The following is a 24,665-nucleotide window of genomic DNA, read 5'->3' on the forward strand; positions in this document are numbered from 1 at the left end:
CCAGCTCCAGGCTTCCTTGCTTCAGTGCTAAGGTTCCCTTCCATCTTCCTTCCCTCATGCTCCCTATCTCTCCTTCTCTATCTGTTTATTCCTGTCTTTCCTTCAAGGTCCAGTCAGATATCTCTGACATGCCTGAGAAAAAGAATCCTTCCTCTAGTCTTCCGCCCTTCTACTGATTATCTCTCAACATTGCATTTATTTTCTTTCATGGGTATTAAATAATTTTAATTATTTGCTTAAAGTTCTTATCACCCCTTCTAAGATGAAAATTATTTTAAGGAAAGTTGTTATTTTCTATTTTTCATTCCTACAATAAACAAGGAAAGAATATTGGCTATTCTTTGTTGTGCCTTACATAATATGATTGCTTATGAAGTATTTGTTTAATGAATTTAATTAATGAATGATTGTTTTATTTCCTTTTGGATTGTAAGCTCTAATTGAAGGCAATAGTTGTCATATAGATATAGATATAGATATAGATATATAATTATATATATAATTAAGTGTGTATATATTTAATTTTACCAGAGCCTGATAGGAGATAAAGCTTTATTTACAGGAAGTGCTTGAAATACTTATTTGGTACATCATGGTATTGTATAGACAGATAGGACCTTGGGTTTGAATCCCTGCCACTTACTAATTGCATATACTTAAATAAATTACTGAAACTCTCAGTTCCTTAGTTTCCCCATCAGACGAATAAAAGTAATACCAGGTGAGGAACAAACGAATTAATATACGTAAAGCATTATAAATGGTAGCTATCGTCATCATCATTATTGTCATTTTTAATTACACAAGAAGAGATTTGGAAAATACCTCATCTATTATTTTCCCACTCACAGGTAAAACTCTTTTATTTCTAGTTATTGATTACATTCTTCTTCAAAATCTCATGGTAAATTTTTAAGTTTGAATGCAACTAACTTAAATAGAAGACCTTGTAATTTGAACAAATTTCCATAATTAAGAAAGTGAAGAGTGACTTGGGGATTAGGACAATATTGTCTTTGGAGGTATTGGGTTCTGCTTTTCTTCTTAAAGGCTTTTCTTCTTCGTTTTCTTACCTGTTCCAGTTAGAAGAGAGCCACTTAAATTCACTTTAAGCACATTGATTTGTGAAAATGTGAGCCCTAATTTCCAAAGGGCAAAAATTATTAAGAACAAAGCAGAGCTCTCCCCAGTAGGGTCTTCTCGTGTGGTGGGTTTGAGCCTTGCCTCTTGACTGAGTTTATCAGTCCACAAATCTGCATCACCATTTATCTCTGAGGCAATATCCAACATTGTTTGCTATTTCCTCCCTATCTTTAGTTTTTACAGCTAGGTTCTTGGGAAACGGTTGGAATCCATACAAATCTAGTTTGAAAAAGATGAAAATTGATCCCTTCAACTGTGATCCTAGGTTTTTGCTGGATTTACTGAGAAATCTGGTCCAGAAGTCAGATTATACTTTGTAACATTGATCTAGGCAGTATTTACTGTTTGATAATCACAGGTACTGTTTTATTTTTCTCACCTAGCTTGAAACAAAGATTTCAACTTCTGTTCTGGGTGCTATTGCAACTCCAAGAATTGTAGACCTTGCCCAGCCAAGACTCAAGATAGAGGGTCTATGCTATGAGAGAGAAAGAATTGGAATGCCCATCCGTCCTGTAAGACATCACTGCCTTGGTATCCTTAGGCTTTAGTTACATGCTATCTTGCCTCCACAGGGCATAGCCCAAAGTCACTGGAAAAGAGAAACTTGGAAGAGTGGTCAATGGCAAGAAGGAACCGAGAGGGGCAGATGGGTAGAGGGCAAAGAACATGGGCTTTGGAGTCAGTAAAGAGTGGGTTCAAATCCCAGCCTCACCACTGCTAGCTCCATGATGTTGGAAAAGTGATAACCTTCCTGAACCCCATTCATTAAACAAGTATTTGAATGCCAGTTTTGTGCCAGACACAGTTCCCAGTGAACAAGATGGAGCTTCATGCCTGTGAGGGGAGATGAACAATGAGTGAACAGATAATGTCAGATAAGAGAAGTGCTATGAAGAAAATAGAATAGGAAATGGACGAGGGTGGAGAATGAGGTGCTCTGAATACGGTAGTCTGGAAAGGGCTCCCTAAGGATGGGATACTGGAGCTGAAACTTGAATGATGAAAAAGATAAGTACTGGGAGAAGCACATTCTAGTCAAGGGAAGAGCAAATTTCAGAGTCCTAAAGTTGGGATGCACTTGAAATTGGAGGGAGCAAGGTGAGCAAGGGGAGAGTGGTGGTAACAGTCCCCACCCAAGGGTCTGCTGTGATGAGCAATGTGGATAAGGCACTCAGCCCAGAATCTGCAACATTCGTTGACTCCCCTTTCTCTTCCTCTTCCTTGACACTTCCTCCTATTATTATAGTGCCAAGTTGGTGCCCTATCCCAGTTGAGTTTTCAATAAATATCTAATAATCATGTTGCCAAAGGAGGTGGGAACAACTTTCCGTGCTCTCCTGGAACAGCTGAAAGATTCTGAGTAATGGCAGAAATCTGAGGATTTTATATGGAATTCTATTAGGAAAGAAATCCAGGCTGAATAAAAAATGATGGGAGAGTGTCTTGGGTTTGCTAAAGTGACTTGCCTCGTGACCCTCAGGCAAATCACTTTATTAGTTTTTCAGTATATAAAATGGAATTTTAGGCATTCTATCTTGGTTGCTAGGATTGTTTGCAGGTTAAAAAAAATCTTTAGAATAAACTGATACTGATACAGATAATCATACTCTTAGAAGCCAAAACAAATCTATGTCAGTGCAATACAGAACATTTTCAGGGCTACCTAGTGGTGGTAGTTGACCATTTTAATTCTTTTGAATTAGCATTTAAAAGAGAGAATAATAGCTAATAATAGTCATCCTTCTTACTTTACCAAGAAAGCAACATAATAAAAAATCAATTTGGCAGATGTGTTTTGCAAAATAAGCCCAAAAGGGGTTTATCAGACAGCCGATAAAGATTTATTCGACACCAACTCTGTATGTGTCAGAGCCTATTCTAGCTTTTGCCAAACAAGTACTTCCCCTCAAGCAGTTTTTGTTCTAGTGGGGAAAGCAGACAATAAACATGTAAACAGAGAGATATGAGGCGATTCAGGTGTTGATAAGGGATATGAAGGAGATAAAATAAGTCATATATAAACAGGAAATTCGAGAGGCTGACTTTATCTTGGATAGTCAGGGAAAATTTCTTGGAGGTCATTGAGTTGAGCCTTGAATGATTAGGAGGCATCCATGCCTAGATGGAGGAAAGAGGCTCCAAGCAGAAGGACAAGGAAGTGCAAAGGCCCTGAGGCAGAAAGAGCCTGGCTAAAGGGGCCTTTGAGGCTGGGATCAGAGTGATCAGGTGGGGAGAGGAGGAAGATGAGGTCAGAGGAGTGGGGCAGCAGCCTGATCCTATCTGTGCCTGTAGGCCTTGGTAATGAGCCTGTTACTCTTAGTGAAATGGGAAGCCACAGGAAGGTTTCAAAACCTGAGATTGTTATGATCTGAGTTGGGCTTTAGAAAGTACTTACCTCATAGTGTTGCTATGAAGATTAAGTGAACATAATATGAGTAAAACACTTAGTCCAGGTCTGGCTCATCAAATGAACTCAGTAAATGTTCATTCCCTCCCTAAGTAACTGCTATAATGAAGGCTGGATTGTAAGGGGGGCAGGCATGGAAGCAGGGAGACCTGTTAGGAGTTTGTTGCAGTAGACCAGGAGAGAAATGATGGTGACTTGGGTTAGGGACAGAGCAGTAGAAACAGGGAAAAGTGGTGAAATTTGGAATATATTTTTGAGTCTTTGTTTCCACCGTAGGTAACCACTGCTGCCAAGCAAGCCTGTCCTAGCCCTCGAATAAGAGCTCTAGCTAAGTGCAGGCCTCTTCATCAAGATTATTTACCCATTCGTGATGCCCATTGGCCAGTATCTTATGCTGCTATCCATTCCAAAGCATCGCCCAGAATTCAGGAGCTAGCCAATCCAAATACAAGGTATGTCAATTTAAAGCTAAGGTGGCACAGGAAAAATTGGGCCAGTTAGAAGAATTATAGAAATACCAAAAAAAATTTTAACATGTCACTTAACTTGTTAATTTTATTATAACGAATCTATGGTCTTATTACTATAAATATAAAGCTACAGTTAAAGGGTCAGTGCACTAAATATTGAAATGTAGACATATGAGACAGTTATATAGGAACCAATATGGAATTATTCCTAACATATATTGTTAAATGAAACAAGTTTCAGAACAGAGCACATATATGTTGCAGTTTGTGCAAAAATACATACATTTGCACACACACATATATGCTTGCATATGACTAAAAATCTCAGAAGAAATTAGGAAAAATGGTTGCATTTGGGGACCTAAGGAGCTGGGATGGGAGAAAGACTTATTTTTCATTAAAATAAGCTTTTGTGTTTTGTTTTGTTTTTGCATCATGTATGTGTATGACCTATTTCAAATAAATAAGAAAATAAGCAAACACATTTAACAAAGAAGAAATTTATTCTAAATCCCAATTTTTTTTGGAGGTCCTTCCTCTTAATTTGCCTGAACCTCAATTTATTTTGTTACCTTCAAGAGATAACATACCTGATCTCCCGTCTTAAGCATCATCAAAAGAATCTAGGAGAGTCTGAAAAAGTTGTGGGTGTGTTAAGTTCAGGGAAAAGCATAGAATGTTAATTCTTATAAAGAAAAAATATTTTAATGTATAACATGTTTATCCTTAAAAAATTCAAGTTCAGCATCTAATGAAATGTCAGTCATTCTCTGTTCAGGGAGGAAGGGCGGGGAAGAGTAAGACCAAGTGCTTAACATTTTATCCCAGTGGTAAAGTTATTTGGAGGTAAGGTGCTGAGGGTGGTGAACTTCAAAAACTTGAATTCTTGAAGTCCACCATAGGACTGTATGGCTTGTTTTAATATTGCCAAATTATTGAGAAATTTCCAGAATTCACTTTCTGTGAAAAGAGTACAGACTTTGGAATCTGACAATAAATCATTTTATAATCTCTCTGAGCCTTCATTTCCTTGTCTGTAAAGTAGGGGTCATGAAACCTGTTTCACAGAATGCTTATGAAAATCAAAATGGGATAATATCATTGTACTTAACACATAGTGGGTGCTTGAGAAACGTTAGTCGTCTTTTCTTTTCATCTTCAGTTTGAACTCGTTTTTTCCCCCCATTTCAGGACTGCTGTGCATGTTACATATTATGATCCAAATGTCTTTAATGTCAAGCCAGCTGCTATGAAAGCACAGTGTTCTCCAAGGATCCGGGAGTTGGCAGAACCTCTTATTCGTTAAATACAGAAAGCCACATCATTCAGACTCTAGTGACGTATCACGAACACATATTAGATGACTAGTTCTCTTCTCTGGTACTGACAGTTTGCATTCCTCCTCCCCCACACCCACCCCAAAAAAACAAACCAGGACACCTCCAGGGAATACCACCATGACCATCTAGTGGCAATTGCTACTGTTACCTGTAAACATATCTTTCGTAGGTTGGGGACTCCAGCATGAGCATGCAATAAAAGAGAAAACGATGGCCTGCCTTATCCTTATTCTCTTCACAAGCACCTTGGCTGTCTCATTACTGTGGCTGACTTAAAGAAACACTCCTCCTCTTTTTTTTTTTTTTTTTTTTTTGCGGATTTTGCTTTTCCTTTTTCCCCAGTAGCTGATCCTGCCTCTGTCCCTTCTCTAGTAAGACCTGGGCATTGTGGTCACTGTTTGCGTTACTTTGCTAGCTACCCTCATTACCTAGACATAACACAACCGATGAAGCCTTTTGGATAAATTGCAATGCTTTTTATGGATGGATGCTTATTTAGATGGCATCTAGGGAGCAGATTACCTTAAATGATCACATCTCCACCAGTCTCTGTTCCTTCACTCATACTTGGTGTCATGTAGCACAAATGACCCTAAGAAATTGGTAAGCATTCCAATTTCCTGTCAAATTCCATCTGCCCAGGGTTTTGCTTTGGTTTTTGAAATTTATTTTATTTTATTCTCTCCATGGATCAGCATTTTACAAATTATACTATTATGGGGCATATCTAGATTTACATGGAAATGAACTTTTTTGAAAACAAATTTTACAGATAAATGAGTTCTATCTTTAAGACCTTTGTGTTAGGAGAGGCTAGGCCTCCCTATAATTGTGCCTAAGAGCCTCCTCCCGAATGCCTCTTTGTTGCTCAGATGTGGCCCTCTCTCTCTAGCTAAGCCAACTTGAAAGGTGAAATCACTGCCCTCCCCGCTACATGGGATCAGACACCCAGGGGAGTGAATCTCCCTGGCAATGTGGAATATGACTCCCAGGGAGGAATGTAGACCTGGCATCGTGGGACGGAGAACATCTTCTTGACCAAAAGGGGGATGTGAAAGGAAATGAAATAAGCTTCAGTGGCAGAGAGATTCCAAAAGGAGCCGAGAGGTCACTCTGGTGGGCACTCTTACGCACAATTTAGACAACCCTTTTTAGGTTCTAAAGAATTGGGGTAGCCAGTGGTGGATACCTGAAACTATCAAACTACAACCCAGAACCCATGAATCTCGAAGACAATTGTATAAAAATGTAGCTTATGAGGGGTGACAATGGGATTGGGAAAGCCATAAGGACCACACTCCCCTTTGTCTAGTTTATGGATGGATGAGTAGAAAAATAGGGGAAGGAAACAAACAAACAAACAGACAAAGGTACCCAGTGTTCTTTTTTACTTCAATTGCTCTTTTTCACTTTAATTATTATTCTTGTTATTTTTGTGTGTGTGCTAATGAAGGTGTCAGGGATTGATTTAGGTGATGAATGTACAACTACGTAATGGTACTGTGAACAATCGAATGTATGATTTGTTTTGTATGACTGCATGGTATGTGAATATATCTCAATAAAATGAAGATAAAAAAAAAAAGACCTTTGTGTTAAGGAGATAAACAGTATTATGGCTAGGCAATATCACATAGGAGTTTTAAACTTGAGTTTAAACTTAGAGAACTTGAACGAATTACCGATCTGTGCCTTAGTTTCCTTATGTGTAAAGTGGATTCCTGCTGTGTTGTTGTAAAGATTAATGAGAAAATGTATGTAATAAAGTATGAATTGGAAAAAAATGTTTAAAAATAGAGCTGCTTTTGCCTTCGTAGGTGGGGGAGTGGCAAAATTCATGTCAGTGGGAAATTGGGTAACTTCACGGTTTGGTTCATACATTAAATGAATGCTTATTGAGCATCTCTGTTTTGCCAGGCACTCTGCGAGGCACTGGAGATACTTAGTGAGCCAGACAGACACAGACTGTGCTCTCATGGACCATTTAGCCTATTGAGAGAGATGGATGTAATTCAAACATTCACAAATAAATATAAAATTACAACAGTGGCACATGCCACGAAGGAGAGGGGTATGGTGCTATGAAATAACAGAATAGAGAAATTTGACTGTCTTGTGAAGGTGAGGGAAGTCTTCCCTGATGAATGGGACAATTGGACTGGGATCTGAAAACTGAGCAGGATAATCTAGTTTGAGAGGGGAAAGGAAAAGTAGTGGTAATACTTATGGTTAGTGGACATTTGTTGATTTTTTGGGGGCCACCTTGCATCCATTCCTCCTCCTTATTTTAAGAACTCCCAAATCTCCTTTTGGGGAATTACTTTCTACTCATTGTTTAAAGCTTTATTAGGACTTTTATTCAAGGTGTCCTGGCCAAAGGAAGGACATGTGACCAAAGCCAACCAGGCCTATTGAACTACCCTCTGAGAACTTCAGATCTTAAGCAGAACGATGCGAGGGGCAGGAGGCATTTGAAGTTAATATTTCCCATCATAAGTGCCCTGATGAGATTTCATTTCACTCCTACTGTCTGTATCCCTGGAGCTACTGAGCTCCTGCCCTAGTCTCCTTCAGCTATTTCTTTGATTCTGGAGCTCTCCATAGCCCTCCTATAAATCCCCTGCAGCAGGTGGTATGATGAAAAAAGGTCAGTGTGGCTCAGGCAGAAAGAAAGAAGGGAACATATGATAAAAGAGGAGGCCAAGGATGTAACTCTTCTCCTTCAGGAAGTTCTTTATAGATTTTAGTCTTTATCCTAATACCAGTAGGAAGGCACTGAAGTAATTTAAGCCTAGGGATGATGTAATCAAGATTGCCTTTTAAAAAATTACTCTAGCAAATAGATTGGGGAGGGGACAGTGGAGGTAGTAGACCAAGTTAGATCTGATGAATAGTGGAAATAGTTTGGTGGTGTGGTGGTAGAAATGGAAAGAAGTAATAAGACTTGAGGGATATTTGAAGAGGTGTCGATTTATAGGACTTGATGATGGGTTGGGTATGGGAGGGAGAGAGGGATTCAAGATAATTCCAGGGTTTCTTGCTTAGGTAACAAGAGAGATAGTGAGGGACTGAATATACAAATGGACAATGGCCGGACCACATGTAAAAATAGAACTCTGATCCACAACTTCCGCAGCAATCAGGCCAAGAAGCCAAACCACACCTCTGCCCAGAATGGTCAGGACCGGGTCAATAACTGCCAGCTTCCCTATTTTTTGCCCCCACTTCTAACCCAAGATCAACTAGAGAAACCAAAATATGCTCCCCAAACCAATCACATAGGATGCCCTGCTTCTAATTAATCAACCTCCAGCTTCCCCATGCCAGTAGCCTCCAATCGGACCATTTCTAAAGCCTTCTCTTTTTTTTTCACTCTAAAAGCTTTCCTACTCCTCTAACTGCCCTTGAGTCTCTGCCAGATGTAAGAGATGGTGGCTGACTCCCTTCCTAGAGCCAGGACTGTTAGTCCTGATGAGGTGGTCTTCGTTTATTTCTCCAATAGAGAACCCTTCGCTGATGTAAGGCACACTGGGAGAGGACCAGGGGAGGGTGGAGAAATGTGTGCTCAGCTTTGGACACTTAGACCACAGGATGGTTTTGAGACATTGAAAAAGAGATGTCAGGTCCAGGGCCACATTGACTTTCATGGGCCCTAGGCACTTTGCCTTCCTGAGTCCTTTCCTCCATAACAAAAAAAAAAAAAATATATATATATATATATAATATATATATATATATTATATATATATATATATACATATTTTATGACTAGTATAAAGATGCAATATTAATATTATACATTAAAACATTTTCTTTGACCCTAACATTCATTTTTTTTTCCTTCTTGATTTTAAAAGAAATAAAACATTTTTGTGCACCCTTGAAACTACTGTGGGCCTTAGGCACTGTGCCTACTGTCAACTGGCCAAATAGGCAGTTATCATATGGGCTCTGATAGTATATGGGTCTGTCTGAGAGATGAGATCTGAAGTCTGATGGAGGTAACAAATGTGTGGGTCATGTCTCCTAGGTGGGGAATGAAGCCCCTGGGGATGAAAGAAGAGGACCAGGAGAGCATGAACCCTGGCTGGATATTTGCTGATATTGAGGAATTGCTATTAATTATATTTAGGAATGGTATTAGTATTATGGTTATGTTTTTAAAGACAGTTATTTTAGAGAGTGTGATGGTTAATCTCATGTGTCAACTTGGCTAGATTGTGGTGTCTAGTTGTTTGGTGAAGCAAGCATTGGCCTGATTGTTACTGGGAAGGTGTCTCCTAGGGGATTTAAATAATTAGTCACTTGATTGCGTCTTTGGCTGATTACATCTGTACTCAACAAAGAAAACTGCCTTCAGTGATGAGCCTAGTCTCCTCATCCAATCACTTAGAGGCCTTGAAGCAAGAACTGAGGATTTCAGCAGTCAGAAAGAAGAATTTCTATGTCAGCCAGACAGCTTCTCCTAGGAAATTCATTGTCACCTTCATAGTTCCTAGCTTGTGGCCTGCCTTATGGAATTCGGACTTGCCAATCCCCCTGGTTGTCTGAGCCAATTCCTATAATCTTTTTATATATATAGTCCTAAGTGTTCTGTTTCTCTGGAAAACCATGACTAATATTGAAATATTTATAGATGAAATGATATCTGGGGTTTGTTTCAAATAATCTGGACAGAGGAGTGGTTGAGGGTAAAGGGAAAACAAGATCGGCTGTGAGTTGGTGATGGCTGAAACTAAGTGACAGGAACATAAGAGGGTAACAGAAGTTAGGATTTAAAGGATTATTATGATTACTGAATCATTATATAGTTATTCCTTTTTTTCTTTCTGGTATATTAGAGTAGACAGAGGGAAATATCTGAAATTTCTGAACTGTAATCTAGCTGCCTTGATTGTTGATAATGATTCTATAGCCTTTATCTTGTGCCCTTGTGATTGTAAAAACTTTGTGACTGACCCTCACTTGTACCCATTTTATCCGGATTTTCGACTTTGGAGTCTTGTGATCACTAAAGACAGCCCCTAATGTTTATTAATGAAGGGTCTTGAGTCAGCCCAGCCCTAACCCACCCCAATTCAAAAGTTATCTTGATAACTGAAGCTGGATCTAAACAAAATGCGCCCACCTGACATGAGCAGGAGCTTAGACTTTAACCTATAAATGACATACCTCATTACACTAAAAATCATGCCCATCATTGTATTAAGGGCATCATTTTCTTACATATGTTCTGTGACTAAACATGTAATCAATCTGCACACTCCAATAATTAGATCACCTCTAATTACATCATCTGGAGCCATTGTACTCATTATCCTAAAACCTGCCCATCTTTAATACTATAAAAGTCTCAGAATTACTGCAGTTCAGGGAGACAGATTTTTGGGCCAATAGGCCATCTGTTCTGCTTTCTCTCTTTGAAACCCCAGTGTCTCAGGAATTGGTCATGTGAATGCATCGGGCAAAGAATCCACCACCTTTGTCTGGTAACATGGTGTGCCGGTTTGGATGTATTATGTCCCCCAAAATGCCATGTTCTTTGATGTAATCTTGTGGGGGCAGATGTATTAGTGTTGATTAGGTTGAAACCTTTTGATTGAGTGTTTCCATGGAGATGTGATACACCCAAGTGTCAGTGACACCTTTGATTAGGGTGTGACCTCTTGATTGAATGTTTCCATAGAAATATGGAACCCGCCCATTCAGAGTAGGTCTTGATTAGTTTACCAGAGTCCTATAAAAGCACCCAAACAGAAGGAGCTTGCTGCTGCAGCCAAGAGAGGCATTTTGAAGATGGCCATTGGAAATAGACTTTAGCTACTCCAGAGTTTGCCTGGGAGAAACTAAGAAAATACCCCCAGATGCCTAGAGAGAAATGTCCTGGGAGAAAGCCATATTTAAACACAACCTGGGAGCAAAGGAAGAAGATGCCAGCTACATGCCTTCCCAGACAACAGAGGTGTTCCAGATGCCATTGGCCATTCTACAATGAAAGTACCCTATTCTGATATTTTGCAAAATGGCAGCATTAGCAAACTGGAACACAAGGGTTCATTATAATGTTCTCTCTTTTATTTTATGTATTTAAAGAGTATAAAAAATATGAGAAGAACTGGTGGAGAATGCAGGGGTGTTGGGCTTCCCCACCTCAATGGTTGCTGATGTGCTCACAGACATAGGGGACTGGTGGTTTGATGGGCTGAGCCCTCTACCACAGGACTTGCCCTTGGGAAGACTGTTGCTGCAAAGGAGAGGCTAGGCCTCCCTATAACTGTGCCTAAGAGCCTCCTCCTGAATGCTTCTTTGTTGCTCAGATGTGGCCCTCTCTCTCTAGCTAAGCCAACTTGGCAGGTGAAAACACTGCCCTCCCTCCTACATGGGATCTGACACCCAGGGGAGTGAATCCCCTTGGCAACGTGGAATATGACTCCCGGGGAGGAATGTAGACCTGGCATCGTGGGACGGAGAACATCTTCTTGACCAAAAGGGGGATGTGAAAGGAAATGAAATAAGCTTCAGTGGCAGAGAGATTCCAAAAGGAGCCGAGAGGTCACTCTGGTGGGCACTCTTACACACAATACAGACAACCCTTTTTAGGTTCTAACAAATTGGGGCAGCTGGCGGTAGATACCTGAAACTATCAAACTACAACCCAGAACCCACGAATCTTGAAGATGATTGTATAAAAATGTAGCTTATGAGAGGTGACAATGTGATTGGGAAAGCCATATGGACCTTACTCCCCTTTGTCTAGTTTATGGTGGATGAGTAGAAAAATGGGGGAAGAAAAAGAAAAAAAAAGGCACCCAGTGTTCTTTTTTTACTTTAATTGTTCTTTTTCACTTTAATTTTTATTCTTATTATTTTTGTGTGGGTGGTAATGAAAATGTCAAAAATTAATTTTGGTGATGAATGCACAACTATATAATGGTACGTAAACAATTGAATGTACGCTTTGTTTTGTATGACTGCATGGTATGTGAATATATCTCAATAAAATGAAAAAATATGAGAGGAGAGGAATTGGGGGGGCAGTGAGGTTGGACAATTACAGAAATGAGCAGAGATTTAAGGAGGCCCTGAGTAATGTAAAACTCCTTTAACATACTACATCTCAGTCAGGTCTGTTTAACTCCCAAATTTTGGGGTAAGTGTTATTTAAGGGAAGGTGGGAAATTGTCTGTATTCCATAGCTGAGGACAGTGTGGAGGAGAAATGGCACATACAGGATAGTAAGAGAATTTATAATTCAGTGGAAGGGGGATCTTGGAGTCATAAGCCACTAAGAATAAGATAAAATAAGGTAAACAGCTGCACAGGGAGCAGATGAAGGAGGGAGGGACTCAGGACTTTAACCACATTTATGGGTGAGGGGGAGTATGATATCAATTTCAATGGAATCTTCCGAGGTAAGGGTGCCTCCTTTGATCTCTGGATTGCAAGGGCTTAACACACAATTAGGGCCCAATAAATGGTAGGTACATAAAGAATAACAGGAAACAAAGGTGTTAGCATAGTTAACTGGATTTGGAGAACTGTGACATGGATGTTGTTCTGGTTTACTAACGCTGCCATTATGCAAAATACCAGAAATGGATTGGCTTTTATAAAGGGGGTTTATTTGGTTACAAAGTTACAGTCTTAAGGTCATAAAGTTTCCAAGGTAAGGCATCAACAAAGGGTACCTTCACTGAAGAAAGGCCATTGGCATCCAGAAAACCCTCTGTTAGCTAGGAAGGCATGTGGCTGTATCTGCTTGCTCCCAAGTTGCGTTTCAAAACGGCGTTCTCCAAAGTGTTGCTCTTGGGGCATTTTGTCCTCATTTAGCTGCAGCTGCTCTGTGTCTGGGCCTGTGTGGCTTTTTTTAAAGTACTCCAGTGATCCAATAAAGACCCACCCTGAATGACTGAGGCAACACCTCTATGGAAATAATCCAATGAAAGGTCTCACCCATAGTTGATTGAGTCACATCTCCATGGAAACACTGAACCAACCAATAGGTTCCAACCTAATCAACACTAATACATCTGCCCCCACAAGATTGTATCAAAGAGTATGGCTTTTTCTGGGGGACATAATATATACAAACTGGCACAGATGTTAAATAGCTTCTTGAAGCCAGGGAGAGAGGGGTTGAAGTCCTGCTTCCTGTCAAGAGGGCTGGTTCTAGAACAAGTCTTCTCCAAGTATTAATCCTGCAACCTTGGGCAAGTGCTTAACTTTTCAATGAAAAGGCACTAACTTGTGGGGTTAGAAAGGTTTCAATAAATCACACCCTTCTTTTCCCAGCCTGAATTCAAACAGTTGAGAGGCCCAGAAGTCAGGCAGATAGAGTTAAAAAATACAGCTCCTTTACAGCTGAGGAAGCTGTTTGGAGAATGTGATTTTGGTCCAGTCAAAAGTTTTTGCTAATATGTGCTCCCTCTTGAATTGAACTGAGCCCTCACATCAGCAGGCCTACTCCACAGGACACACCTGCCCCAGAGCAAACCAGAATGTCCTCTGCCTGTAGGTCATCAGATCCTAGATTCACCAGTATATAATCACTCATCCTTCCATGGAAAGGAAGACACGGAGTGCAGCAAGAGGCCAGATATTCTTCTCTAGGGAACTCTGCTTCTCCACATGGAAGCAGGCGCAATGGGAAATAAGCATTCATCCGTAATATCCACCTCATTGGGTTCTTGATGGACAATCCTTGTGAAGTACTTAGCACAGTATCCAGTACATAATAATCGGGTTTTTAGTCAGTATTATTATTGGATGGTGAGAAGCTTCCCACCTCATTCCCGGATAATGAGCTTAGCTTACTGCCTCTGGTGGTACTAGTTACATTTCCAATAAAAATACAATCTCGCCTTCAGGAGGTGGCATCTACTTCCCCACTCCTTGAACCTGGGCTGGTCTGTGACTTGCTTTGACCAGTGGAAGGTGGCAGAAGTATGGTTGCATGACTTCCAAGCTCAGGCCTGAAGAAGCCTTGCAGCTTCTGCTCTTGCCCTTTTGGAACACCGCTCTGAGGCTGCAGGTGAAGAAACCCTCTCTGAGGATGAAAGACCATATGGAAAGGGAGACCTAGCCCTCCCATCCCAGTCCTGGGTGCTGAGTCCCAGTCCCCAGCCAGCCCTCTGCTGAAAGCATCCACGTATGAAAGCCAGGCAAGACCAGCTGAAGAACTGCCCAGCTACCCCCAGAATTGTATTTGGAGTTGGTTTGCTATTCATCAATAGCTAATTAAAATGGGTAACAAGCTGGCAGAGCTACAGGCTGAAATAAGCCTTGGTGGGGGGGGGGGCAGGAATCAAAGAGTGGTTCTGACTGCAGCTGGCTGATTTCCTTAGGCTTGTGAGCATATCCTTGGTTTTTTTTTTTTTTTGCTAAATGAGCAGATAGATACTTCTTCAATTAAGTGATTCAAGTTCCCATAACAACTTGTGTGAACCAACCCATGGCAGACCTGAATTCAAGTGACCCACTGTTGGCCAGTAAGAACTTGCATGAGTTGAGGCAGAAGAGTGTATTGGTCACTGGCAAGGCTGAGCCTCCCACCTTACCTTACTCCTCCCTCCTCCTGCAGGAGGGTTTCGCTTCCTAAGGGCCAGTTTGATGAGGTCCTGGCCCTTGGTCACGTTTGGCAGCAGAGATATCCCCAGGCAGCAGAGAGGCAGGGAGCCTGAAGACTCACATTCTTTCATAGTTTGTGATGATTTTTCCGTTTGGGAGGGACTGCCAGATGGGAAGCTCCCCACCCGTCACCAGTGTGTATCTGCCTGCCTGCCTCTCAATTGCCAAGGTGTGGTCTGCTAGAACTTCCAGGGCTGGGCATCCAGGGATGGATTGCAAGACAGGGCAGGCACAAGGCTGGGAAGGGGGAAAGGGGACTCAGAAAGCAGGGGAGCACAAAAGCAGCAAGTCTCCGGTATGAAGTAGGGAGCAGAGGCAACCTGAGATACCAAGGCCCAGGAACACAGTGCTGGAGGATGGAAAGGATGAGCATGGCTGTGGCTGTTGCTCAAGGAGGTGTGCATCAAAGGAAACACCAGGTAATACACTTCTTTGTTTAATGATCTAAGCAGGCAGGAGTGCCCTGAGGCTTAGATAAGTTTCAAAACACCACAGTCCTGGCTTCCGCGAGCTTAAAACACAGCCCAAGTCAGGGAACCATTTCAAGTTCTGGCGTCGTTGGATTATGACCACATGACTGACCATTGGTGGAATCCAGAACGTATGCTGCTCCTAGCCTTTCTCCGCCAATGGTGGGCTGTAAGATAGAGGCAAGGACGGTATTGTTAAATGCTGGCTCCCCCACACCACCAAATACTTCATTGTTAAAACAAAACTGCAGAGCAAAAACTGCTCCTTACTGCAGAAGGGAGCTCTCTACTTTGACAGACTCAGTAGCATCTAGGAAGGGGGAAGACAAAGACGGGATATTTATGAGGTTTGGAGGGTGTCTAGTTTAAGGCCCATCTTTCCATGGGAGAACTTGATTAACACCGGGTAAGGGACCAATAGGCACAGCAAAGCGAGGGATTCGAAGTGAACCTTGGAGAGTTGGCAAGATTAGTGGAACACTTTCAGAACAGTAACAAAAATGATTTGGAACTTCATATTCTAGGCAAGCATTTCCTAATGTCCTATTAGTGAAGGCAGTTTAATAGTAAAAAGTCATGTTTGCAAAGACAGCGAGTTGTGTGGGTGTAGATGGTTTAGGTCCAATTTCTCTGAATTTATCACCAGCCTTGTGGTGAAGAATAAATGAGGTAATGGATGAAATGCCCCAAGGACAGGCATGGCACATAATAATACTCAACATTGTCACCATTATTATTGTTATTTTCCTATCCAAACCCAACCTCTCCTGCCAGTTTGCTAATGCATAAGATTCCACTTCCAGAATTGTTTCCCATAATTTAAGGCTTTATCCCTTTTTAAAATGTAAACACAAGCAGGAAAAGGTAATTCATTAAAACTTATTAGGCATTTACACCTCAAAAAGGAAGAGTTCTAAACATCTGGAGAGCAAGATTCGATACTGAAATGGGGTAAAAAGCTTATGGGGATTTTGGATGCCTGTTAGAGCAAGAGGAAAGAAAGAGAGAAGGGTTTGGGGAGCCTGGGAGCTTAGAATAAGCTGTATTAACCCCTTAGGAGACCTAGCACCATACATCCTTAAGCAATTCTAGAAAGTCTTGCACATTTCCAATTTCATGCAATGCAAAATGACAACAGGGTTAGGCCCAAATCCCTGAATTTCTGTCTCTCAATCTAGGGGGTCAGCTACTTTGATCAATTTATTTAAATCCTCTTACCCAGTCATGAAGCCTGAGCTGAGGAAGTGCAGGTGAAGGAAGGGATGTGTCATTATCTCTAGAGAAGCAATCCAGTTGTTCTTGAAATCACATACTACCAAAGAAGCTTCTTAGGCTAGGGAGCTAGTAAACTGCCTCAGTTTACCCCCAAAGGATCTGTGATCAGTACCCTCTTCTCTAGGGTTCTATACCACACCAGAAGGCTCAAGAACAGGAGATCTCAACCTTGACTGCAACAGAGGAGCTTTACAAAAACAATGGCCTTGTTTGGGGCAAGAGATTGTTAGATATGACACCAAAAGCACAAGCAACCAAAGGAAAAATAGATAAACTAGATTTCATCAAAATTAAAAAGTTTTGTGCAAAGCACTTTATCAATAAAGTCAAAAGACAACCTACAGAAAGGGAGAAAATATTTGAAAATCATATATCTATTAAGGGTTTAATTTCCAAAATATATAAAGAAACCTTCAACTCAACAACAAAAAGACAAACAAGCCAATTTAGAAAAGGGCAAAGGACTTGAACAGACATTTTTCCAGAGAAAATATACAAATGGCCAATAGGTTCATGAGAACATGCACAATCTCATTGTCCATTAGGGAAATGCAAATCTAAACCACAATGAGATACTATTTCAAACCTATTAAGATGGCTATTATTTAAAAAAAAACACTACAAAATAACAAGTGTTGACAAGGTTGTGGAGAAATTGGAACTCTCGTGCATTGCTGGTGGGAATGTAAAATGGTGCAGCTGCTGGGGAAAACAGTTTGGTTGGTCCTCTAAAAGTTAAACATAGAATTGTCATATGACCTGGCAATTCCATTCTTAGGTATTTACCCCCAAGCTTTGAAAGCAGAGACTCAAAATACTCGTACACCAATGTTCACAGCAGCATTATTCACAATAGTCAAAAGGTGTTAACAATCTGAGTGTCCATCGATAGATGAATGTATAATTTAAATGTTGTATATACATACAATGGAATATTATTCAGCCATGAAAAAGAATGAAGCTTTGATACATGCTACAACATGGATGAACCTTGAAAACACTATGCTAAGTGAAATAAGCCAGACACAAAAGGACAAATATTTTATGATTCCACCTATATGAAATATCTAGAGTAAGTTCATAGAGACAAAGTAGAATACAGGTGGGGTGAGGGGAATGGATAAAGAGTGTCTGGAATGATGAAAAAGTTTTAGTAATGGAAGGTGGTGATAGTAGCACAACACCGTAAAAATATATGCCACTGAATTATATACTTAAAAATGATTAAAATAGCAAATTTTATGATATATATGTGTATGTATATATGTATTACCAGAATTAAAAAAAAAAAAAAAACCTAAGCAGGGTCTGCCCTTGCAAACCCCTGATACACAACCCTGGCCATACAATCACTCAACCCCCTACCAATTTGATCATTTCAAGCTGCGGCTCAGGCGCTGCACAGTTTAAAAAGTTCCCCAGGTGATTTTAATGTGCAGCCAGAGAGCCACTGCTCTAGATCAGTGCTGCTCAAACTTTAGCTGCTTAAGAATCCCTGGGAGGGTTTGTTAAAGTGCAGATTTTAGGAGCTCACCCCAGAGAGTCTGTATCAGTAGGTTTGGGGTGGGGCTTGAGAATGAGCATTTTTAAAAGGCTCCCAGGTGATGCTCATGCTGCCTGCTGAGTGTGTGGAATCCACAACTCTAGAATCCAGAGATCAAAGAAATAGTTATATCACCAGTTAACTGTCATTTATAAGAAGTATTGTTCTAGTTTGCTAATGCTGGAGAATGCAAAACACCAGCGATGGATTGGCTTTTATAAAACGGGGGTTTATTTCACTACACAGTTACAGTCTTAAGGCCACAAAGCATCCAAGGTAACACCTCAGCAATCGGGTACCTTCACCGGAGGATGGCCAATGGCATCCGGAAAACCTCTGTTAGCTGGGAAGGCAGCTGGCGTCTGCTCCAAAGCTCTGGCCTCAAAACGGCTTTCTCCCAGGACGTTCCTCTCTAGCAAGCTTGCTCCTCTTCAAAACATCACTCACAGCTGCACTCACTGAGTTCCCTCTCTCTGAGTCAGCTCATTTATATGGCTCCACCGATCAAGGCCCACCCTGAATGGGCGGGGCCACGCCTCCATGGGAACATCTCATCAAAATCATCACCCACAGCTGGGTGGGGCATATTCCAAGCAAATCTAACCATCACCAAAGCGTCTGCCCCACACAAGACCACAAAGATAATGGCATTTGGGAGACACAATACATTCAAACTGGCACAAGTATTATCTCTTATGCCATGTTTTATATATTCCTTTGATGTTAATGAAATCCCTGAGTTCTCTTTCTCCTTCCCTCTGGCGCTAGGGAAAGAATTTTTACAAAGTACCTGTTCGCTACATCACAAATTATTTCCTTTACTTTGCTGGGACCTGGGAGAACTACATGATCTGCTCTGATGAGTCTTAATTTCTCACTCATTCGACTAATATTCACTGAGCACATTGCCAAGCCCTGTTCTAGGCAACAAATGAAATAGACCCATTTCTTGCCCTCCTGGAACTTTTATTTCCATGTTGAAAACAGATTTGAAACAATTATGTAATATAAATATAGTTATATAACATACGAGGGAAAACAAAGCAATAGAAAGTAATTGGGGTTGCTGGAGAGTGGTATCGAAGAAGGCCTCTTGTAGAAGGGGACATTGGAGCAGAGCCTCCAGCTCAGTGTATTCAGGAGGGGGACAGCCCAGGTGGAGGTGACAGCAGGTCCCAGGAAGTAGAAATGAGCTCCGTGCACTAAACAGCAAGGGGCCAGTGTGGTTGGAGCACCGTGAGCAGGGGGGAGAGTGTTCGTGAGTGAGTCAAAGAAATAGCCAGGAGCCAGGGCTTTGTAGACTATTGTGAGAACTTTTCACTCCTCCAGTAGCACATGAGGGCTTCCTATCTTCAGACCCCCTGTTGAATATTCCAAGGTGTGGGAGACCTTCTTCATAGTCTTAATCTTAATCTACATTCCTGTGGATGTGAAACCATTGTAAATAGGACCTTTTGAAGATATTAGTGAAGGCGAGACCCAACTGAATCAGATGGGCCTTAATTCAAATTACCCAAGTCCTTTATAAGCAGAAGAAATTCAGAGACAGCCAGTCAGAGAGGGCCACAGGGAGAAGCCAGAAGTCAGTGGAAGCCAGAAGAGCAGATACAAGGACACAGATTTTGCCATGTGACAGAATCAGAGATACAGATCAAGGAACCCCAAGATTTGCAGCAAGCCAGCACCAGAATGCTCCAGACTTTGGGGAGAAAGTAGGGTTTTCCTAACACCTTGATCTTGCACTTTGAGCCTCAGAAACCTTGAGCCAGTAAATTCCTGTTGTTTAAACCAAACTATTTGGTAGTATTTGCCATAGCAGCCCTGGCAAACTAAGACAGTCCAAGAGCTTCCTTTACCAGCCTCCATTGGCCAACTAAAATGTTTAAAAATGAGATATTCATATTTTCCTCTGCTTATTTCCCTTCCAAGTCTACATAGTTTCGATACATATTGAATGCCAATTGTTGGATAGTCTGCGAGGCTGACTAGAGGAAAATCTTAGGTAACAGTAGTAAACATTGCAGGATCACAGCTAACATCTGCTAGCTGAGATTCTGCACCATCTACCTTTACCTAAACAAATGTAAGAAGCTGGCTGAAATGACTTTCAAAATCTCTCACAAGGTCTCCCTTCAGCAGTGAGGTTATAAATACTGCATGGGAAATTGTAGAACAGGGCCACTAGCCTTGCCTACAATCTACACAAAGTAACATCTTAAGGAAAGAAAAGTCAGAGCCCAGGAATTGCACTGATTCTTACACAGAGAGAATGATACTCTTTAAACTAGTTGCTGTTGTCCAGCTCTTAAGGGAGGTTTCTTATCAAAAAAAGAAAACCACAAGCTTACAGTCCAAAGGTTTTTTTTCCCCTATTTTGATAAGGTAAAATAAGTTGCAGCCTAAAGGGAGCAAATCAAATTTCTAATGTTTATAAGGTGCATGCAGTTCAGAGAGGGCTGGCTGAGGGCTGCATTCTGCTGTGGAAATGCATTGTAGGTAAACTTGATTTTTGTGAATTTAAGGTAATATGATATGAAAATATTGATGAAGTCTCGCTATATAAGGAAGTGATTTGTAAGCTATTATCTGCTGGCCCCTGGGAGTATCAATTAACTGACAAACTAATCCTCTTCATTCTCAATATCAGGAGAACTGTGAATATTTGAAGACATCTGAAATCCTGTGAGTGATTTTAGTGTTAACTACATTGTTATTCTAACGTTTACTATTATTATGAAAGAATTTATGAATCCTATAGCGATAGCATTCTAGTGATAATGTTGCTAAAATTAGGGCTGAAAAATGAGAATATAAATCAAGAAGTACAGAATAAAAGTTAGATGTGAAAACCAGGGGTGGGGACATGGTTGCTTGCAAACACGGACAACAGCAGGTGATTGGAGGCCTCACGTACTCCACTGATCTCCAACAAACCATTTATGTGGTGTAGCCCTTATTGATACTGGAGCAGAGTGCACACTTATCTAAGGGAATCCCCAGAGACTTAATGGGCCCCTAAAAGTGACAGATGAGTATGGGGGGAAAACCACATGAGTAGTGCAAACTACCCTAATATTGTACATCAGGCACCTCATCCCCTGAAAGTATATTGTATGTATTTCCCCCATTCCCAAATATATATTAGGGATGGATGTGTTACAATACATAGACCTTACCACCACTAACAGTGAATTTTGCCTTTGCATCTGTGATGGTTAGGTTCATGTGTCAACTTGGCCAGGTGATGGTACCCAGCTGTCTGGTCAAGCAAGCACTGGCTTACCCATTGCTGCAAGGACGTTTGTGACTGGTTAATAAACCAACAGGCTGGTTTATTAAATCATCAGTCAATTGGCTGCAGCTGGGGCTGATGACTTTAATGAAGGGTGTGTCTTCCACAATGAGAGACTGCAACTGGCTGGATTTAATCCAGTCAATCAGCTGAAGACTTTTAAGCAAGACAGATAGAGGACTTTCACTTCTTTGGCTGCCCAGTGAAGCGTTTCCTGAGGAGTTCGTTGAAGTTGCCAGTTCATTTCCTGAGGAGTTCATTGAACATGTTCATCGAAGTTGCCAGTTCGTTTCCTGAGGAGTTCTTCGAACATCTTCATTGGAGTTGCTAGTTTGCTGCCTGCTCTACAGAATTTGGACTCGTGCATACCCACTGCACTGTGGTTTGCTGACCCAGACCCCACTCCTGGTACCAAAATCTGTTCTAGTTTGCTAATGCTGCTGGAATGCAAAACACCAGAAATGGACTGGCTTTTATAAAAGGGGTTTATTTGGTTACAAAGTTACAGCTTAAGACCAAGGTAACACATCAACAATTGGGTACCTTCACTGGAGGATGACCAATGGCATCCAGAAAACCTCTGTTAGCTGAGAAGGTACATGGCTGGCATCTGCTCCAAGTTCTGGTTTCAAAATAGCTTTCTCCCAGGATGCTCCTATCTAGGCCACAGCTCCTCTTCAAAATTTCACTCTCAGTTGCTTTTCGGGCATTTGTCTTCTCTTAGCTTCTCTGGAGCAACAGTCTGCTTTCAACGGCTATCTTCAACTCTCTCTCATCTGCAGCTCCTCTTTCAGCTCATCTGCATTCTTCAAAGTGTCCCTCTTGGCTGTAGCAAGCTCACTTCTTCTGTCTGAGCTTATATAGTGCTCCAGTAAACTAATCAAGGCCCATGCTGAATGGGCGAGGCCACACCTCCATGGAAGTTATCCAATCAGAGTTATCACCCACAGTTGGGTGAGGCACATTTCCATGGAAACAACCTAATCCAAACATTCCAACTTAATCCCCACTAATATGTCTGCCCCACAAGTTTGCATCAAAGAATATGGCTTTTTCTGGGGGACATAATACATTCAAACCAGCACAGCATCCTTGTGGTGAAATCAATTATATAGGGTGCTGCTCCTTGGTCCCCAGTGCAGCTGCCCCCATCCAGGAGGGTCACTCATAGCAAACAATATTGCCTTCTGGGTGGACATGCTAAAATCAGTGAAACATTGCAAGAACTTGCCAGAACAGGGATCAAATAACCAGCACAGAGCCCATTTAATTGTCCTAGATGGCTGGTAAAAAACCTGATGGTAGTTAGAGAATGACAATTAATTATTGAGAATTAAATAAATTTTTCCTCCTATTCACCCCACAGTGCCAAATATTGCAATGCTTTTAGACAACTTAATGACCCACTTAGGAGAGTCCTATTATGTATTAGACTTAGCTAATGCCTTTTTCAGTAATTTTTTTTCAGGTTGATATGTGTTTCAGAAGCAAAATTTATTCCAAGTACATACATGCTTCCTCTTCTCTTTACCTAACAGATGGAGGGTAGTTCAGTAACCGATAACAAATGCTTTTCCAATAATAAGATCTTGCTTTGGGGTTCATAATAATTGGGTAGACAATGGGAGATATATTCCATAACACTAAAGAAATTTTTTCAGATCTCCTAGACTACTAGTTGAAGATGGCCAAGATCAGTTCACATTTACGTGGGGAGGGCAGCAAAGGACTTTCCAGGTGTTTCCACAAGGGTACCTACATAGCGCCACCTTCTGTCATGGCTTATTAAATGACTGGAGACCCTTTATACCCCACCTAGCTCAAATACTTCAACCATTATATAGATTGATAAAAAAGGGAGCTCACTGGTATTGGGACACTGAGGCTGAGCAAGCATTCCAACAAGCAAAAATAGCTGTAAAACAGATCCAGTCTCTAGGTGCTTTAATAGCAGGGCAAGCTTGTGAATTGGATGTTGCCAGCTACCCAGAAAGGTTTGGATGGGGCCTGTGGAAAAATAAAACAGGAAGTGAGTACCACTTGGGTCTGCTCCCAGTTATGGAAAGGAACAGAACAATGATATAGTCCTATTGAAAAACAATTGTTGGCAGTCTATCTTGCTCTTATGCAAACTGAGCCTAGAACAATGACTTTGCCAATAACTGTGAATATCTTTGCCAATAAGTGGATAGGTCAAAGACACTTGTATGCAACCCAAAAGGGCTTGTGCACAGGTTAGCAAAATGGCATACTTATTTATGACAGCAAAGTTCTCTCCATTCTATTCCACTATCTGAAGAGTTACATAAATTATTGGGGCCAGTTATGTACGTAGAGAATCCAAACTCCTCTATGCCTTTCATGCCAGTACTGGAGAAAGAGGGATCAATAATAGAGGGTGTAGGAGCCCTATCATAGGATGCCTGGTATACTGATGATTCCTGAAGAGGGCAACTGACCTCCAAACTGCACTAGAACAGTTCAAATAACTACAGACACCAGATAGATGGATGAAGGAGAATATCAGAGTGGTCAGTGGGCTGAGCTAGGGGCCATTTAGATGGTGATAGTCCATGAGCCTATGCCGATTTCCAAATGCACTGAGAGCTGGACCATGTTTCATGGTCAGACTCTCTGGATGGGACAGAGGCAAGGGAGAAATGACCATAGCCAGTAAACACATATGGGGGAAAGCCCTGTTGGGAAGATATGGGTTAAGGCACAAAATCCTGACACCAAAATAACAATCTGGCACATTCCAGCCCATACTTCATGCATGCTTCCAGGAAATTTGGAAGCTGGCACCTTAGCTAAAATTAGATGGGCTGATGAAAACCGTAACCAAGCAGATTGGTTACACTGTAAATCCGGATATAAGGGTCCTAAGACTGTACGGGAATTATGTAAAAGGTTGCATCTGTCTCAGAAATATAGTGATGTGCTTATGGCCTGTGAGTTCCACCCAACATGCAGTCAACGAAAGGCACCTCCTACCCCATAATATAGGGCAGATACCACTGGGAACGCAGGCCACACAATGCTGGCAAATAGGCTATATAAGACAACTTCCTCTGTCAGATGGACAAGTACGCACT

General features: G+C 41.2%; 1 protein-coding gene across 1 annotated transcript in view; it reads left to right on the top strand.

The window, feature by feature from the left end:
- The window catches only part of THEGL (theg spermatid protein like), a 113,128-nt gene extending 107,799 nt beyond the window's left edge, over positions 1–5,329 (top strand). The window contains exons 8-10 of the mRNA XM_037831426.1: positions 1,527–1,658; positions 3,830–4,005; positions 5,215–5,329. Of these exons, the coding sequence (XP_037687354.1) occupies positions 1,527–1,658; positions 3,830–4,005; positions 5,215–5,329 (423 nt within the window). The remainder of the gene's footprint in view (positions 1–1,526; positions 1,659–3,829; positions 4,006–5,214) is intronic.
- The last annotated feature ends 19,336 nt before the right edge of the window (positions 5,330–24,665 follow it).

Source organism: Choloepus didactylus, chromosome 3, assembly GCF_015220235.1.
Source record: "Choloepus didactylus isolate mChoDid1 chromosome 3, mChoDid1.pri, whole genome shotgun sequence".
Lineage (NCBI taxonomy): Eukaryota > Metazoa > Chordata > Mammalia > Pilosa > Megalonychidae > Choloepus > Choloepus didactylus.